The following is a 19,317-nucleotide window of genomic DNA, read 5'->3' on the forward strand; positions in this document are numbered from 1 at the left end:
AGCAGTGAACCCCAGTGTTATGGGCCTAGTTCTGCTCTAGATGGAGCAGTGAACCCCAGTGTTATGGGCCTAGTTCTGCTCTAGATGGAGCAGTGAACCCCAGTGTTATAGGCCTAGTTCTGCTCTAGATGGAGCAGTGAACCCCAGTGTTAGGCCTAGTTCTGCTCTAGATGGAACAGTGAACCCCAGTGTTATGGGCCTAGTTCTGCTCTAGATGGAACAGTGAACCCCAGTGTTATGGGCCTAGTTCTGCTCTAGATGGAGCAGTGAACCCCAGTGTTATGGGCCTAGTTCTGCTCTAGATGGAGCAGTGAACCCCAGTGTTATGGGCCTAGTTCTGCTCTAGATGGAGCAGTGAACCCCAGTGTTATGGGCCTAGTTCTGCTCTAGATGGAGCAGTGAACCCCAGTGTTATGGGCCTAGTTCTGCTCTAGATGGAGCAGTGAACCCCAGTGTTATGGGCCTAGTTCTGCTCTAGATGGAGCAGTGAACCCCAGTGTTATGGGCCTAGTTCTGCTCTAGATGGAGCAGTGAACCCCAGTGTTATGGGCCTAGTTCTGCTCTAGATGGAGCAGTGAACCCCAGTGTTATGGGCCTAGTTCTGCTCTAGATGGAGCAGTGAACCCCAGTGTTAGGCCTAGTTCTGCTCTAGATGGAGCAGTGAACCCCAGTGTTAGGCCTAGTTCTGCTTTAGATGGAACAGTGAAGCCCAGTGTTTATGGGCATAGTTCTGCTCTAGATGGAGCAGTGAACCCCAGTGTTATGGGCCAAGTTCTGCTCTAGATGGAGCAGTGAACCCCAGTGTTATGGGCCTAGTTCTGCTCTAGATGGAGCAGTGAACCCCAGTGTTAGACCTAGTTCTGCTCTAGATGGAGCAGTGAACCCCAGTGTTATGGGCCTAGTTCTGCTCTAGATGGAGCAGTGAACCCCAGTGTTATGGGCCTAGTTCTGCTCTAGATGGAGCAGTGAACCCCAGTTTTATGGGCCTAGTTCTGCTCTAGATGGAGCAGTGAACCCCAGTGTTATGGGCCTAGTTCTGCTCTAGATGGAGCAATGAACCCCAGTTTTATGGGCCTAGTTCTGCTCTAGATGGAGCAGTGAACCCCAGGGTTAGGCCTAGTTCTGCTCTAGATGGAGCAGTGAACCCCAGTGTTATAGGCCTAGTTCTGCTCTAGATGGAGCAGTGAACCCCAGTGTTAGGCCTAGTTCTGCTCTAGATGGAGCAATGAACCCCAGTGTTATGGGCCTAGTTCTGCTCTAGATGGAACAGTGAACCCCAGTGTTATGGGCCTAGTTCTGCTCTAGATGGAGCAGTGAACCCCAGTGTTATGGGCCTAGTTCTGCTCTAGATGGAGCAGTGAACCCCAGTGTTATGGGCCTAGTTCTGCTCTAGATGGAGCAGTGAACCCCAGTGTTATGGGCCTAGTTCTGCTCTAGATGGAGCAGTGAACCCCAGTGTTATGGGCCTAGTTCTGCTCTAGATGGAGCAGTGAACCCCAGTGTTATGGGCCTAGTTCTGCTCTAGATGGAGCAGTGAACCCCAGTGTTATAGGCCTAGTTCTGCTCTAGATGGAGCAGTGAACCCCAGTGTTAGGCCTAGTTCTGCTCTAGATGGAACAGTGAACCCCAGTGTTATGGGCCTAGTTCTGCTCTAGATGGAACAGTGAACCCCAGTGTTATGGGCCTAGTTCTGCTCTAGATGGAGCAGTGAACCCCAGTGTTATGGGCCTAGTTCTGCTCTAGATGGAGCAGTGAACCCCAGTGTTATGGGCCTAGTTCTGCTCTAGATGGAGCAGTGAACCCCAGTGTTATGGGCCTAGTTCTGCTCTAGATGGAGCAGTGAACCCCAGTGTTATGGGCCTAGTTCTGCTCTAGATGGAGCAGTGAACCCCAGTGTTATGGGCCTAGTTCTGCTCTAGATGGAGCAGTGAACCCCAGTGTTATGGGCCTAGTTCTGCTCTAGATGGAGCAGTGAACCCCAGTGTTATGGGCCTAGTTCTGCTCTAGATGGAGCAGTGAACCCCAGTGTTATGGGCCTAGTTCTGCTCTAGATGGAGCAGTGAACCCCAGTGTTATGGGCCTAGTTCTGCTCTAGATGGAGCAGTGAACCCCAGTGTTAGACCTAGTTCTGCTCTAGATGGAGCAGTGAACCCCAGTGTTATGGGCCTAGTTCTGCTCTAGATGGAGCAGTGAACCCCAGTGTTATGGGCCTAGTTCTGCTCTAGATGGAGCAGTGAACCCCAGTTTTATGGGCCTAGTTCTGCTCTAGATGGAGCAGTGAACCCCAGTGTTATGGGCCTAGTTCTGCTCTAGATGGAGCAATGAACCCCAGTTTTATGGGCCTAGTTCTGCTCTAGATGGAGCAGTGAACCCCAGGGTTAGGCCTAGTTCTGCTCTAGATGGAGCAGTGAACCCCAGTGTTATAGGCCTAGTTCTGCTCTAGATGGAGCAGTGAACCCCAGTGTTAGGCCTAGTTCTGCTCTAGATGGAGCAATGAACCCCAGTGTTATGGGCCTAGTTCTGCTCTAGATGGAACAGTGAACCCCAGTGTTATGGGCCTAGTTCTGCTCTAGATGGAGCAGTGAACCCCAGTGTTATGGGCCTAGTTCTGCTTTAGATGGAGCAGTGAACCCCAGTGTTATGGGCCTAGTTCTGCTCTAGATGGAACAGTGAACCCCAGTGTTATGGGCCTAGTTCTGCTCTAGATGGAGCAGTGAACCCCAGTGTTATGGGCCTAGTTCTGCTTTAGATGGAGCAGTGAACCCCAGTGTTATGGGCCTAGTTCTGCTTTAGATGGAGCAGTGAACCCCAGTGTTATGGGCCTAGTTCTGCTCTAGATGGAGCAGTGAACCCCAGTGTTATGGGCCTAGTTCTGCTCTAGATGGAGCAGTGAACCCCAGTGTTATGGGCCTAGTTCTGCTCTAGATGGAGCAGTGAACCCCAGTGTTATGGGCCTAGTTCTGCTCTAGATAAAGGCACTGGGATTCACTTCTCTGTCTTTTGACATCTGTTTAACACAGTAGTTCCTAATTACAGAAGTAGCTGACAACACTGGCATTACCTCTGGAAATACTACAAGAGCAGAGTGAACTGGCTTTTGTCCCAGCCCAGCACTATACAAGCTGATTCAACTTCTTCTTATTAGAATCAGTGTAGTACTATGAATGGACAGTCATGAATAACTCATATCCACAAGACTGTGACTCACAGCCCAGAGAAATACCAAAATAACCTATAGACTAGTACTAGGCCTAGTGCCCAGCATGAAAATGCCAGAATTAAAGGTGCACTATAGAGAAGAGAATCATTGTACCATCTAAAAAATATATTTTCCATAACCCAAAATATTGTATTTTCAAGTGTTTGAAACTGGTGTACAAAACCGAAAGACGCAAAAACTAAACTTAAGACCGGGAAGCATAAAAATAGCTCACAGAACAGATCTATCGCTTCTTAGAGACTTGCTTCCAATAAGAATGACAAATCGATAACAAACATTTCTGTGAATCTGATCAGGTCACCAAAAATATTACATATCGCAGCTTTAAAGGGCGAACAGGCATTGTGTCCTATGAAAAAAATATGAGGGAACTAAAATCATGCCATGAAGAGGTGGAGGAAGAGGAGTAGGATGAAGGTGTACTTACTGCAGGTATGACTGCCAGTTGACCTTGTTGGCTCGGACCTCAGCAGCCTTGGCAGCGATGATGTTGGTGGGCACTGCGGCGTCCACCGCCCCGCGGATATCCATCCTGATACACCTGTAGGATACCTCTCTGGACTAGAATGAATAACTACCTGGAAGGAGACAGGTGGGTTTGAATGATAAATAATACCCCGTCTCAAATCAACACACATGTATACATACAAACATAGCGAGATTTTGCATCATTCATTTTTCATAATAGTCTAATTCTGCAGATGAGAGCAGTTTGTTAAAGCATGCCAGGAATTAATATCCAACTCTGTAACCAGATCAGATGCGAATTAGTTCATCACCATCAGCTGCTTCTGCTAACGCAACATTACCCAGTAGCTAGCTAGCCCAACTCAGGTCATAACTAGCACACTTGGCCAATGTAATGTCAATAACGTTACTGCACCAACATGACAGAACATGTGTATTATTTTGTTACAACGACAGCACTTGTCAACAAATACTGAAATGAGTGTCGTTACTGAATGCGTTAGTCGTCTCGCCAGCTAAGTTAGCTAACTGGCTAATGTCAATACCATGGTGCAAGCTAACGATAGCTTCATTTAGCATCAATGCCTAAACATTCTAACGATATAACACACAATAAGGAACCTATAATCTCATAGAAACATTCCAACACAATTTTCCTACCGTTAAAACACACAAGCCAAATAGAGTATTAATTGATGTGGTTTAAAATCAAAAGGCCATTGGTATCTCTCCGCTAACAAGTACTATGTGCTACTGTCAGCAGGAAGCCCTGAAATCCAGTCAGCTGTCCTCGGCCCTTCAATGACGCTATACGTCGTCACCTCCCAGTGTACCGTAATAACCGGCCCTTCAATGACGCTTTACGTCGTCACATCCCAGTGTACCGTAATAACCGGCCCTTCAATGACGCTTTACGTGGTCACCTCCCAGTGTACCGTAATAACCGGCCCTTCAATGACGCTTTACGTCGTCACATCCCAGTGTACCGTAATAACCGGCCCTTCAATGACGCTTTACGTCGTCACCTCCCAGTGTACCGTAATAACCGGCCCTTCAATGACGCTTTACGTCGTCACCTCCCAGTGTACCGTAATAACCGGCCCTTCAATGACGCTTTACGTCGTCACATCCCAGTGTACCGTAATAACCGGCCCTTCAATGACGCTTTACGTCGTCACATCCCAGTGTACCGTAATAACCGGCCCTTCAATGACGCTTTACGTCGTCACCTCCCAGTGTACCGTAATAACCGGCCCTTCAATGACGCTTTACGTCGTCACATCCCAGTGTACCGTAATAACCGGCCCTTCAACGACGCTTTACATCGTCACATCTAGTTCTGCTTTTATGCAAATTAATTACTAAAAAATCATACAATGTGATTTTCTGGATTTTTGTTTTAGATTCCGTCTCTCACAGTTGAAGTGTACCTATGATAAAATGACAGACCTCTACATGCTTTGTAAGTAGGAAAACCTGCAAAATCGGCAGTGTATCAAATACTTCTTCTCCCCACTGTATATACATACCTATATAGACATACATATACACATATATGTGGTCCCGTGGTCCTGAGCATGGCGCTTGCAACGCCAGGGTTGTGGGTTCAATTCCCACGGGGGGACCAGGATGAATATGTATGAACTTTCCAATTTGTAAGTCGCTCTGGATAAGAGCGTCTGCTAAATGACTTAAATGAAAATGTAATATATACACACACATACCTATATAGACATACAAATACACATATATACACATACATATATAGATATACATACTTTTAATAGAATATACCATTATTATTCCCCAAACCCCACCACCCTTCCCCCAATTGGAGTAAACTAATAAACAATAACACTTAGGCTTCTACCTTCAGTTTAAACATCTTATACACATTTTACAGACACAATCTGTTTTACAATAGTTATATTTTGTTTGTTTTTAGTCCTTCCTCTATTTCTGATGTCCATCCAGTTTGATTTATATTTGTAACCGTGCTATATTATATATATATATATACATTTTACAGACCCCGTATGTTTTACATTGGTTATCTTGTTATTAGTCCCACCCTTCAGATCCATTCAACCCCTCCCATCTATCTGTTAACACCATCCATATTGGATTTCTATTTGCCATATTTTTTTTTACCGTGCTGTGATGCTTCACAAAAGTACTGAACCTTTCTATTCTCATAGCTTCTACAGATTGTACATTTAAAATAAATAAATTCCAAAATAATAATTACTTTATTGATTGATTGACTATGGCTTTTCAAATCACCCAGTATTGCTATCTGCAGCGTTAGTTCTAGGCAAATGTTGCAATTCTTCAGCCATTCCTGGACCTGTGACCAAAAACGAGCTACATATGAACAATACCAAAATAAATGATCTAATGACTCTGCCTCCTCACAACAGAATCTGCAGAGCTGGGAAGATTGTATCCCCCATATATATAACATTCTATTGGTTGCAAGAATTTTGTACAATAATTTAAATTGAAAAATGTGAAGTTTTGAATCCGGCGTTGTTTTGCATATCAATTCATAAACCACATCTCTTCGAAAATCTCTTCCCAACTATTTTGCAATTTATATGGCACAGCTGTCAGTTTTTTGATCCTTAAATTAAATTGGTGTATGTTTTTATTTATCACACTTTTCTTTAACCATTTATGTTCTTTAATACAGGGCCGACATACAAGTTCCTTACTTTTTCCCCTTCTACTTGCTTCTTCCAATTTTGTGGTAATGCTGCAATTAGTTGCTTGTAATTTTGGGTAGAGCAGACATTTTCATATGTGACATTACTCCACCAGTCCTGTTTATGATATTCATACACAAAAATGATACCTTTTATTAACATTTCTTCGAAAAAATATGTTTTTTTTCTTCAATTAGTATATTTGAGTTTAACCACAATATTTGTTCTGTCTTTTCAGGTGGATTAAACTGAAATTGCAACCAACTTTCTAAGGCTTGTTTAAAACATTTTGGAGATTATTTCCTTTTCAAACAACCGAAAGTGAGCGGGTGTAATCTGAATAACGGGAAAAAGGCCCTTCTTGAACATAGGATGAGACATTCGTACCAATTTACTAGAAAACCAGTTTGCATTTCAGTATAACTTCTGAATGACTGATGTCTTTAGTGATGTCATAATGGTCTAATGCTTTAATATGTCATCATTTCTGCCCTCCAAATTCATATTCATTATATAAATAGGCCCTTTTAATTTTGTCTGGCTTGCCATTTCAAATCAAATTGAATATTTTTTGTTCATATAATTTCAAAAGCAGGTCACTAGGTGTAGGCAAAACCATAAGCAAATAGGTAAACTGTGATTTGACTAAAGAGTTAATCAGGGTGATTATTCCACAAATAGACAGGTATTTTCCTTTCCATGGTAGCAAGATCTTATCTATTTTTGCAAACTTTCTATAAAAATGTATTGGAGTGAGATCATTTCTTTCTTTTGGGATTTGTACAAAGAGTATGTCAAAATCAGCTATGAAAACCAGGCCTGGTTTCCCCGATATTTCATAGTATTCTATTATCTCCAATGTATCGTAAGAAAACCTGTCTGATTAGAATGAATAATATCTGACAATACCTTTTTCAATTCTATGCGCCTAGGATTTTTGCATCACAACACTGAGGTGTCAGAGGTCTCCAATTTTTTGAATGGACTGGATCTTTATATTTACCACTTGGGTCCTGTTTCAGTAATAATGATATCAGACCTTCTTGTTGAGTGTCTGATAATCTACCGTTTATATAGGAGTGGTTACAACATGCTAATAATGGCGCTCTGAGTATATCAGAAAGGTTTGGTAAACCTCCACTCGTATGCCATCCAGCCCTGGAGTTTTCCCAGACTTAATGGCTTTAATTGCATCAAGAAGTTCCTCCTCTGTAATTTGGCCTTCACATGAGTCTTTCTGTACAGATGTTAATTTTACATTATTATTAGGAAAAAAATCAACACAAGTCAGAAACAAAAGTAGAAGTCAGTCAACGAAAGTCAGAAATAGCATAAATATTGACTTACATTTGATGATCTTCATCAGAATGCGCTCCCAGGAATCCCAGTTCCACAATAAATGTTTGTTTTGTTCGATAATGTCCATCATTTATGTCCAAATACCTCCTTTTTGTTTGCGCGTTTAGTTCCAAAATCCAAATTCATAAATCGCAGGCCAGACGAAAAGTCAAAAATTCTATTACAGTTCGTAGAAACATGTCAAACGATGTATAGAATCAATCTTTAGGATGTTTTTAACATAAATCTTCAATAATGTTTCAACCGGAGAATTCCTTTGTCTGTAGAAATGCGCTGGAACGCTGCTAACTCTCTCGGGGGCGCGCCTGAGTGAGCTCGTGGCACTCCGCCAGACACCTGGCTCAATCAGCTCCCATTCCCCCCTCCTTCACAGTAGAAGCATCAAACAAGGTTCTAAAGACTGTTGACATCTAGTGGAAGCCTTAGGAAGTGCAATATGACCCCATAGACACTGTATTTTGGCAAAGAGTTGAAAACCTACAAACCTCAGATTTCCCACTTCCTGTTTGGATTTTTTCTCAGGTTTTTGCCTGCCATATGAGTTCTGTTATACGCACAGACATCATTCAAACAGTTGTAGAAACTTCAGAGTGTTTTCTATCCAAATCTACTAATAATATGCATATATTAGCTTCTGGGCCTGAGTAGCAGGCAGTTTATTCTGGCACCTTATTCATCCAAGCTACTCAATACTGCCCCCAGCCATAAGAAGTTTTAATATGCCATATCTGTTTATTGTCCAATAACATATTTAAAATAATCCATCTACCTTGATGATTTGTTTGGACAATTTGCACATTTGGATCAAAAGTACTTTTAATTAAAACCATGACCGCTTTTGAATATCTTTGCCCGTGGGAGAAATATATTCCCCCCCCAGTCCTTTATCCACAGAACTTCATCTAAAATTGTTGAATGAGTTTCCTGTAAACAATAGATATTATATTCCTTCTCTTTTAGCCAGGTAAATACTGATCGTCTTTTCTTATTATCTGCTAAGCCATTACAATTTTAACTGGCTATACTTATTTCACCACTTACCATAACGAGACACGTTTCAAATCTATTTGTCAATGTACCATTAAAAAGTAACATGATGATTGTCTATATAGCTGTACCATGATATTTGCATGGCTACTAAGTAAACCTCCAATTGGTCCCCACTATTCCACCCTCTAAAAGCCCTCCTCATCCCGAGTTGGGTTGTCATCCCAATGCCCGGCAGACCACCCTCTAAAAGCCCTCCTCATCCCGAGTTGGGTTGTCATCCCAATGCCCGGCAGACCACCCTCTAAAAGCCCTCATCCCGAGTTGGGTTGTCATCCCAATGCCCGGCAGACCATCCTCTAAAAGCCCTCATCCCGAGTTGGGTTGTCATCCCAATGCCCGGCAGACCACCCTCTAAAAGCCCTCCTCATCCCGAGTTGGGTTGTCATCCCAATGCCCGGCAGACCACCCTCTAAAAGCCCTCCTCATCCCGAGTTGGGTTGTCATCCCAATGCCCGGCAGACCACCCTCTAAAAGCCCTCATCCCGAGTTGGGTTGTCATCCCAATGCCCGGCAGACCATCCTCTAAAAGCCCTCCTCATCCCGAGTTGGGTTGTCATCCCAATGCCCGGCAGACCACCCTCTAAAAGCCCTCATCCTGAGTTGGGTTGTCATCCCAATGCCCGGCAGACCATCCTCTAAAAGCCCTCCTCATCCCGAGTTGGGTTGTCATCCCAATGCCCGGCAGACCACCCTCTAAAAGCCCTCATCCCGAGTTGGGTTGTCATCCCAATGCCCGGCAGACCACCCTCTAAAAGCCCTCATCCCGAGTTGGGTTGTCATCCCAATGCCCGGCAGACCATCCTCTAAAAGCCCTCCTCATCCCGAGTTGGGTTGTCATCCCAATGCCCGGCAGACCACCCTCTAAAAGCCCTCATCCCGAGTTGGGTTGTCATCCCAATGCCCGGCAGACCATCCTCTAAAAGCCCTCCTCATCCCGAGTTGGGTTGTCATCCCAATGCCCGGCAGACCACCCTCTAAAAGCCCTCATCCCGAGTTGGGTTGTCATCCCAATGCCCGGCAGACCATCCTCTAAAAGCCCTCCTCATCCCGAGTTGGGTTGTCATCCCAATGCCCGGCAGACCACCCTCTAAAAGCCCTCATCCCGAGTTGGGTTGTCATCCCAATGCCCGGCAGACCACCCTCTAAAAGCCCTCATCCCGAGTTGGGTTGTCATCCCAATGCCCGGCAGACCATCCTCTAAAAGCCCTCCTCATCCCGAGTTGGGTTGTCATCCCAATGCCCGGCAGACCACCCTCTAAAAGCCCTCCTCATCCCGAGTTGGGTTGTCATCCCAATGCCCGGCAGACCATCCTCTAAAAGCCCTCCTCATCCCGAGTTGGGTTGTCATCCCAATGCCCGGCAGACCACCCTCTAAAAGCCCTCATCCCGAGTTGGGTTGTCATCCCAATGCCCGGCAGACCATCCTCTAAAAGCCCTCCTCATCCCGAGTTGGGTTGTCATCCCAATGCCCGGCAGACCACCCTCTAAAAGCCCTCATCCCGAGTTGGGTTGTCATCCCAATGCCCGGCAGACCACCCTCTAAAAGCCCTCATCCCGAGTTGGGTTGTCATCCCAATGTCCGGCAGACCATCCTCTAAAAGCCCTCCTCATCCCGAGTTGGGTTGTCATCCCAATGCCCGGCAGACCACCCTCTAAAAGCCCTCATCCCGAGTTGGGTTGTCATCCCAATGCCCGGCAGACCACCCTCTAAAAGCCCTCATCCCGAGTTGGGTTGTCATCCCAATGCCCGGCAGACCATCCTCTAAAAGCCCTCCTCATCCCGAGTTGGGTTGTCATCCCAATGCCCGGCAGACCACCCTCTAAAAGCCCTCATCCCGAGTTGGGTTGTCATCCCAATGCCCGGCAGACCACCCTCTAAAAGCCCTCATCCCGAGTTGGGTTGTCATCCCAATGCCCGGCAGACCATCCTCTAAAAGCCCTCCTCATCCCGAGTTGGGTTGTCATCCCAATGCCCGGCAGACCACCCTCTAAAAGCCCTCCTCATCCCGAGTTGGGTTGTCATCCCAATGCCCGGCAGACCACCCTCTAAAAGCCCTCCTCATCCCGAGTTGGGTTGTCATCCCAATGCCCGGCAGACCACCCTCTAAAAGCCCTCATCCCGAGTTGGGTTGTCATCCCAATGCCCGGCAGACCACCCTCTAAAAGCCCTCCTCATCCCGAGTTGGGTTGTCATCCCAATGCCCGGCAGACCCCCCTCTAAAAGCCCTCATCCCGAGTTGGGTTGTCATCCCAATGCCCGGCAGACCATCCTCTAAAAGCCCTCATCCCGAGTTGGGTTGTCATCCCAATGCCCGGCAGACCATCCTCTAAAAGCCCTCCTCATCCCGAGTTGGGTTGTCATCCCAATGCCCGGCAGACCCCGACCCCCCGACCCCCAGATCCCATAGCCCTGAACAGACTGGGATCCATCCTTTGAAAAGAGCAGTACCATGTACAGAGGTAGGTCAACCGTAAATGGATTCACCTCCATTTCTATTATATATAGCCATCAACAACAACAATTAGATATATATATATTTTTTTTTTTATCCTTTTTTTTGCCTTATTTAAACCAAATTGAACAGTTTCCATTTTATTTGAGACTAAATCGATTTTATTTATGTATTATATTAAGTTAAAATAAGTGTTCATTCAGTATTGTTGTAATTGTCATTATTACAAATATATTCATAAAAATCGTGCGATTAATCGGTGTCGTCTTTTTTTGGTCCTCCAATAACCGGTATCGGCGTTGAAAAATCATAAATCGGTCGACTTCTAGTATCAATGGAAAGCGCACTGAGACTCTGTGACGTTGCCACCAGCAGCAAGATGAACCTAGAATATTGGGTGCAATGCAAGATGTTACACTCACAAAGTATATCTGTATCTGCGCTCGCTTCATTGTGCTGCAATTAGCTGAAGTATAGACCCGCCCTTCACATCGCTGTTGCGGAGGTCGGTCTGATGCTGTGGTCTACTCTACCTTTAATGTTGGTCTGGGAAACCCATCCAAGAGGATGTTTGTACCAGAACTTGTTCAGGACATTTAAAAAAAAAAACAGAGACATAATTTTTTTTAAACAAATGGATAAAATTTTAATGGTAATTTAAATAAAATAAAAATTCATGAAGGTCGAAGAAGCTAAACTCAATAGTAAATTGTCGATACAAGTTTTGTCTAAATGTTAAAACTACATATAAAATGTTGGATGGTAACAGAAGAAGCTATGTTGATCATCATCTGAATGGCTGATGGCTGGGGACAGGGGCGTGGCTATGGACAATATCTTCCAATAGATATAGTGGGTGCGTCTGTATGGTTGGTTGATTGGTACCAGGGGTTCTGTCTGAAGGTCTCCTCCTCCCGATCTCAACAGAACTAGAAGATGAACAGTAAAGAAGGCCTTAGATGAGGACAGAGAAGGGACTGTGTGGATGGGGGTACAGCCTTAGATGAGGACAGAGAAGGGACTGTGTGGATGGGGGTACAGCCTTAGATGAGGACAGAGAAGGGACTGTGTGGATGGGGGTACAGCCTTAGATGAGGACAGAGAAGGGACTGTGTGGATGGGGGTACAGCCTTAGATGAGGACAGAGAAGGGACTGTGTGGATGGGGGTACAGCCTTAGATGATATCATAAACACATCATAAAACAATGTGGTGAAACAGACAAAAGGGATTCGGTCTGTTTACAGCGTGCAGACAGCGTGCAGACAGCGTGCAGACAGCGTGCAGACAGCGTGCAGACAGCGTGTAGACAGCGTGTAGACAGCGTGTAGACAGCGTGCAGACAGCGTGTAGACAGCGTGCAGACAGCGTGCAGACAGCGTGCAGACAGCGTGTAGACAGCGTGTAGACAGCGTGCAGACAGCGTGTAGACAGCGTGTAGACAGCGTGCAGACAGCGTGCAGACAGCGTGTTTACAGCGTGTAGACAGCGTGTAGACAGCGTGTAGACAGCGTGCAGACAGCGTGCAGACAGCGTGTAGACAGCGTGCAGACAGCGTGCAGACAGCGTGCAGACAGCGTGCAGACAGCGTGCAGACAGCGTGTAGACAGCGTGTAGACAGCGTGTAGACAGCGTGTAGACAGCGTGCAGACAGCGTGTAGACAGCGTGTAGACAGCGTGTTTACAGCGTGTAGACAGCGTGTAGACAGCGTGTAGACAGCGTGTAGACAGCGTGTTTACAGCGTGTAGACAGCGTGTTTACAGCGTGTAGACAGCGTGTTGGAGTATCAACGTACCTTCCATCTGTTTCCACAGTCATTACAGAAGACGAAGGTGGTCATGGGTTCATCAGCACTGCGGGTCTGCACCTGGAAGACCAAACACACACAGGATTACTGTACACCCTGACAACACACACAGAGGATTACTGTACACCCTGACAACACACACAGAGGATTACTGTACACCCTGACAACACACACAGAGGATTACTGTACACCCTGACAACACACACAGAGGATTACTGTACACCCTGACAACACACACAGAGGATTACTGTACACCCTGACAACACACACAGAGGATTACTGTACACCCTGACAACACACACAGGATTACTGTACACCCTGACAACACACACAGAGGATTACTGTACACCCTGACAACACACACAGGATTACTGTACACCCTGACAACACACACAGAGGATTACTGTACACCCTGACAACACACACAGAGGATTACTGTACACCCTGACAACACACAGAGGATTACTGTACACCCTGACAACACACACAGAGGATTACTGTACACCCTGACAACACACACAGGATTACTGTACACCCTGACAACACACACAGAGGATTACTGTACACCCTGACAACACACACAGGATTACTGTACACCCTGACAACACACACAGAGGATTACTGTACACCCTGACAACACACACAGGATTACTGTACACCCTGACAACACACACAGAGGATTACTGTACACCCTGACAACACACACAGGATTACTGTACACCCTGACAACACACACAGAGGATTACTGTACACCCTGACAACACACACAGGATTACTGTACACCCTGACAACACACACAGAGGATTACTGTACACCCTGACAACACACACAGAGGATTACTGTACACCCTGACAACACACACAGAGGATTACTGTACACCCTGACAACACACACAGAGGATTACTGTACACCCTGACAACACACACAGAGGATTACTGTACACCCTGACAACACACACAGAGGATTACTGTACACCCTGACAACACACACAGAGGATTACTGTACACCCTGACAACACACACAGAGGATTACTGTACACCCTGACAACACACACAGAGGATTACTGTACACCCTGACAACACACACAGAGGATTACTGTACACCCTGACAACACACACAGAGGATTACTGTACACCCTGACAACACACACAGAGGATTACTGTACACCCTGACAACACACACAGAGGATTACTGTACACCCTGACAACACACACAGAGGATTACTGTACACCCTGACAACACACACAGAGGATTACTGTACACCCTGACAACACACACAGAGGATTACTGTACACCCTGACAACACACACAGAGGATTACTGTACACCCTGACAACACACACAGAGGATTACTGTACACCCTGACAACACACACAGGATTACTGTACACCCTGACAACACACACAGGATTACTGTACACCCTGACAACACTGTAGGGGTGGAAGACCAACACACCCAGGATTACTGTACACCCTTACAACACACACAGGATTACTGTACACCCTGACAACACACCCAGGATTACTGTACACCCTGACAACACACCCAGGATTACTGTACACCCTGACAACACACCCAGGATTACTGTACACCCTGACAACACACACAGGATTACTGTACACCCTGACAACACTGTAGGGGTGGAAGACCAACACACCCAGGATTACTGTACACCCTGACAACACACACAGGATTACTGTACACCCTGACAACACACCCGGATTACTGTACACCCTGACAACCCACACAGGATTACTGTACACCCTGACAACACACACAGGATTACTGTACACCCTGACAACACTGTAGGGGTGGAAGGCTTCACCAAACCCACCCAGGATTTACAGTTTGGTTCCGGTACAGAAATAAAATGAAAAGCCAACAGTTCATTTGTCTATTGAAAGAAATCTGAAGAGTGATTCCACAGATGATCATGAATGACTCATCTAATGGCTTGGGGTCAGAAGCTGTTGAGGAGCCTTTTGGTCCAAGACTTGGCGCTCCGGTACCTCTTGCCGTGCGGTAGCAGAGAAAACAGTATATGACTTGGGTGACCGGAGTGTCTGACAATTTTTTGGGCTTTCCTCTGACACTGCCTAGTATATAGGTCCTGGATGGCAGGAAGCTTGGCGCCTTACGGTCAGATGCCGAGCAGTTGCCATACCAGGCGGTGATGCAATCGATCAGGATGCTCTTGATGGTGCAGCTGTAGAACCTTTTGAGGATCTGGGGACCCATGCCAAATCTTTTCAGTCTCCTGAGGTGGAAAAGGTTTTGTCGTACCCTCTTCACGACTGTCTTGGTATGTTTGGACCGTGATAGTTCGTTGGTGATGTGGACACCAAGGAACTTGAAACTCTCGACCTGCTCCACTACAGCCCCGTCGATGTAAAATGGGGGCCTGTTCGGTCCGCCTTTTCCTGTAGTCCACGATCAGCTCCTTTTCCTGTAGTCCACAATCAGCTCCTTTTCCTGTAGTCCACAATCATCTCCTTTTCCTGTTGTCCACAATCATCTCCTTTTCCTGTTGTCCACAATCATCTCCTTTGTCTTGCTCACATTGAGGGAGAGGTTGTTGTCCTGGAACCACACTGCCAGTTCTCTGACCTCCTCCCAAAAGGCTGTCTCATCGTTGATCAGGCCTACCACTGTTGTGTCGTCAGCAAACTTAATGATGGTGTTGGAGTCGTGGAGTCGTGTGGCTCAGTTGGTAGAGCATGGCGCTTGCAACGCCAGGGTTGTGGGTTCGATTCCCACGGGGGACCAGTACAAAAAAAAGTATGAATGTATGTACTTGTAAGTCGCTCTGGATAAGAGCGTCTGCTAAATGACTTAAATGTAAATGTGTTTGGCCACGCAGTCGTAGGTGAACAGGGAATACAGGAGGGGACTAAGTACACACCCTTGAGGGGCGCCAGTGTTAAGGATCAGCGTGGCAGACGTGCTGTTGCCTACCCTTACCACCTGGGGGCGGCCCATCAGGAAGTTCAGGATCCATTTGCAAAGGGATGTGTTTAGTTCCAGAATCCTTAGCTTAGTGATGAGCTTCGTGGGCACTATGGTGTTGAATGCTAAGCTGTAGTCGATGAACAGCATTCTCATAGGTGTTCCTTTTGTCCAGGTGAGAAAGGGCGGTGTCAGTGAAGACACTTGACAGTTGGTCCGCGCATGCTTTGAGTACACGTCCTGGTAATCCGTCTGGACCAGCGGCTTTGTGAATGTTGACCTGTTTAATGGTTTTGTTCACATCGGCTACAGAGAGCATTATCACACTGTCATCCAGAACAGCTAGTGCTCTCGTGCATGATTCAGTGTTGCTTGCCTTGAAGCGAGCATAAAAGGCATTTAGCTCGTCTGGTAGGCTCGCGTCACTGGGCAGCTCGCATCTGGGTTTCCCTTTGTAGTCCGTAATAGTTTTCAAGCCCTGCCACATCCGACAAGCGTCAGAGCCGGTGAAGTAGGATTCAACCTTAATCCTGTATTGACGCTTTGCTTGTTGGATGGTTTGTCTGAGGGCATAGCGGGATATGTACGTGCAGTAACTGTGGGGACGACGTCGTCGCTGCACTTATTGATGAAGCTGGTGACTGAGGTGGTGTACTCCTCAATGCCATTGGATGAATCCCGGAACATATTCCAGTCTGTGCTACAAAACAGTCCTGTAATGTAGCATCCGCGTCATCTGACCACTTCTGTATTGAGCGAGTCACTGGTACTTCCTGCTTTAGTTTTTGCTTGTAAGCAGGAATCAGGAGGATAGAATTGTGGTCAGATTTGCCAAATGGAGGGCGAGGGAGAGCTTTGTATGCATCTCTGTGTGTGGAGTAAAGGTGGTCTAGGATCACCCCCCCCCCCCCCGGTTGCAGATAAAAATTTGGTTAAACTGATTTAAGTTTGCCTGCATTAAAGTCCCCGGCCACTAGGAGTGCCGCTTATGGGTGAGCATTTTCTTCTTTGCTTATGGCCTTATAGAGTTGGTTGAGAGAGGTCTTAGTGCCAGCTTCGCTTTGTGGTGGTAAATAGACGGCTACGGCTAATATAGAAGAGAACTCTCTTGGTAGATAGAGTACCTTATGATAAGCTGTCGACCACACTACCTCATGCGAGCAATACCTCGAGACTTCTATAATATTCGAATATTAGCGCACCAGTTGTTATTGACAAAAAGACACACACACCCACCCTTCGTCTTACCAGAGGTAGCGTCTCTGTTCTGCCGGTGCATGGAAAATCCCGCCTATATTGTCCGTTTCTTCGTTCAGCCACGTCTCGGTGAAACATAAGATGTTACAGTTCTTAGTGTCCCGTTGGTAGGATCATCTTAATAGGTAGGTCATCAATGTTATTTTCTAATGATTGCACGTTAGCAAGGAGAAGGCATTGGGAGTTTACTGGCTCGCCTCCGAAGGATCCCCGATCTGCGTCCCCTTTTCCAGCGTCTTTTCTTCCCGCTAATGGCGTGGATCTGGGCCCGTTCCAGTGAAAGCAGGATATCCTTCTCGTCGGACTCGTTATATGAAAACGTTTCTTCCAGTCCGCGGTGAGTAATCGCTTTTCTGATGTCCAGAAGGTCTTTTCGGGCATAAGAGACGGTAGCAGCAACATTATGTACACAATAAATGCAAAAATAAGTTACACAAAACGCAAAAAGAAATAACATGAGGTGGTGAAACCCTCCTCAACCACCGAGAATTGGTGCATATGCGTGGCTATAATCGCTCTTGTAATTTCTTTGGCCCGGTCAAAATCAGCTGTGAAGGTGTGCTTGAATGCAGAGGGGAGACGAATTTGTTTTTTTTGCATTAAGTCTCGTTACGGTGGTAGGAATACTGGGGTGATGTCGGGCTAAATGTATCAACATATGAGGTGTTGGCAGCAGCATAGCCTATTAAAAAAGTTTATTTGTCACGTGCAACGAATACAACAGGTGTAGACCTCACAGTGAAATGCTGAATACAACAGGTGTAGTAGACCTTACAGTGAAATGCTGAATACATAGTTTAAGTAAAATAAAGGTATTAGGGGAACAATAGATAAGGAAATAAAAGACAACAGTAAAAAGACAGTAGCGAGGCTACATACAGTAGGGAGGCTACATACAGTAGGGAGGCTACATACAGTAGGGAGGCTACATACAGTAGGGAGGCTACATACAGTAGGGAGGCTACATACAGTAGGGAGGCTACATACAGTAGAGAGGCTACATACAGTAGGGAGGCTACATACAGTAGGGAGGCTATATACAGTAGCGAGGCTACATACAGTAGAGGCTATATACAGTAGGGAGGCTATATACAGTAGGGAGGCTACATACAGTAGCGAGGCTACATACAGTAGCGAGGCTACATACAGTAGCGAGGCTACATACAGTAGCGAGGCTACATACAGTAGTGAGGCTACATACAGTAGCGAGGCTACATACAGTAGCGAGGCTACATACAGACACCGTCAGGCTGATTGAGGTAGTATGCACATGTAGGTATAGTTAAAGTGACTATGCACATATGATAAACAGAGAGTTGCAGTATCGTAAAAGAGGGGGTTGGCGGGTGGTGGGATACAATGCAGATAGTCCGGGTAGCCAATGTGCGGGATCACCGGTTAGTCGGGCTAATTGAGGTAGTATGTACATGGATGTATAGCTAAAGTGACTATGCATATATGGTAAACAGAGAGTAGCAGTATCGTAAAAGATGGGTTGGGGGGGGGGGGTGACACACAATGCAAATAGTTGAGCAGTGGTGACATTCTCTGTCCATCTCCATTGTGATCTACTGGGAGATTTAAACGATGATGGAGAATACGCCTGATGTCTCGACCACACCACTCACCATCAGACAGAACTACTTCCCAGCTGCCATTCACAAAAGGACAGTTTCAAATGCAACCAATTAAAAATTTGAATTTCTGAACACGCAGATAAGCGCTAGTTATTTTAACGGAATAGCCTGAAATGTTTTTCAGCTCCGATTTATTCAAGAGGCATACAACACAGCGTAGGCATAGCCTATAGGCTTAGTGGTTTGTTTTATTAATGTATTAGTTTGGGTTCATAGTGCGGACCGAACCGAGGTCCCTGTACCGAGCGGTTAGGTATGAACCCCTATGACGGGAGCATCTAAACAGATCCTCCAAACAATTTGAGTCTTCTCTAATACAACCAAAAGTATCTATTACAGTGAATCAAAATAAATATTACTACCTCTAGTGGTCATTACCTGAGAGGAGGTGTATTATATAGTGGATGGTATATTAC

At 45.9% G+C, this 19,317-nt stretch overlaps 2 protein-coding genes across 5 annotated transcripts in view; both read right to left on the reverse strand.

Annotated features, from left to right (window-relative positions):
- The window catches only part of LOC129823608 (V-type proton ATPase subunit H), a 101,809-nt gene extending 97,260 nt beyond the window's left edge, over nt 1-4,549 (reverse strand). The window contains exons 1-2 of one of the 3 annotated variants that reach the window (XM_055882463.1): nt 4,349-4,534; nt 3,648-3,798 (exon numbers count right to left, since the gene is read on the reverse strand). In XM_055882463.1, the coding sequence (XP_055738438.1) occupies nt 3,648-3,751 (104 nt within the window). In that variant the 5' untranslated portion in view covers nt 3,752-3,798; nt 4,349-4,534. Of the gene's footprint in view, nt 1-3,647; nt 3,799-4,348 lie in introns of all 3 variants that reach the window. The other 2 variants (XM_055882464.1, XM_055882465.1) reach the window with 2 other exon arrangements.
- Nucleotides 4,550-11,875: 7,326 nt separating this feature from the next.
- Nucleotides 11,876-19,317, reverse strand: part of tcea1 (transcription elongation factor A (SII), 1) — a 32,306-nt gene continuing 24,864 nt past the window's right edge. For both annotated transcript variants that reach the window (XM_055882466.1, XM_055882467.1), the window contains 2 exons: nt 13,051-13,122; nt 11,876-12,184 (listed from right to left, as the gene is read on the reverse strand). In XM_055882466.1, coding sequence (XP_055738441.1) covers nt 12,176-12,184; nt 13,051-13,122 — 81 coding nt within the window. In that variant the 3' untranslated portion in view covers nt 11,876-12,175. The remainder of the gene's footprint in view (nt 12,185-13,050; nt 13,123-19,317) is intronic.

Source organism: Salvelinus fontinalis, chromosome 26, assembly GCF_029448725.1.
Source record: "Salvelinus fontinalis isolate EN_2023a chromosome 26, ASM2944872v1, whole genome shotgun sequence".
Taxonomy (NCBI): domain Eukaryota; kingdom Metazoa; phylum Chordata; class Actinopteri; order Salmoniformes; family Salmonidae; genus Salvelinus; species Salvelinus fontinalis.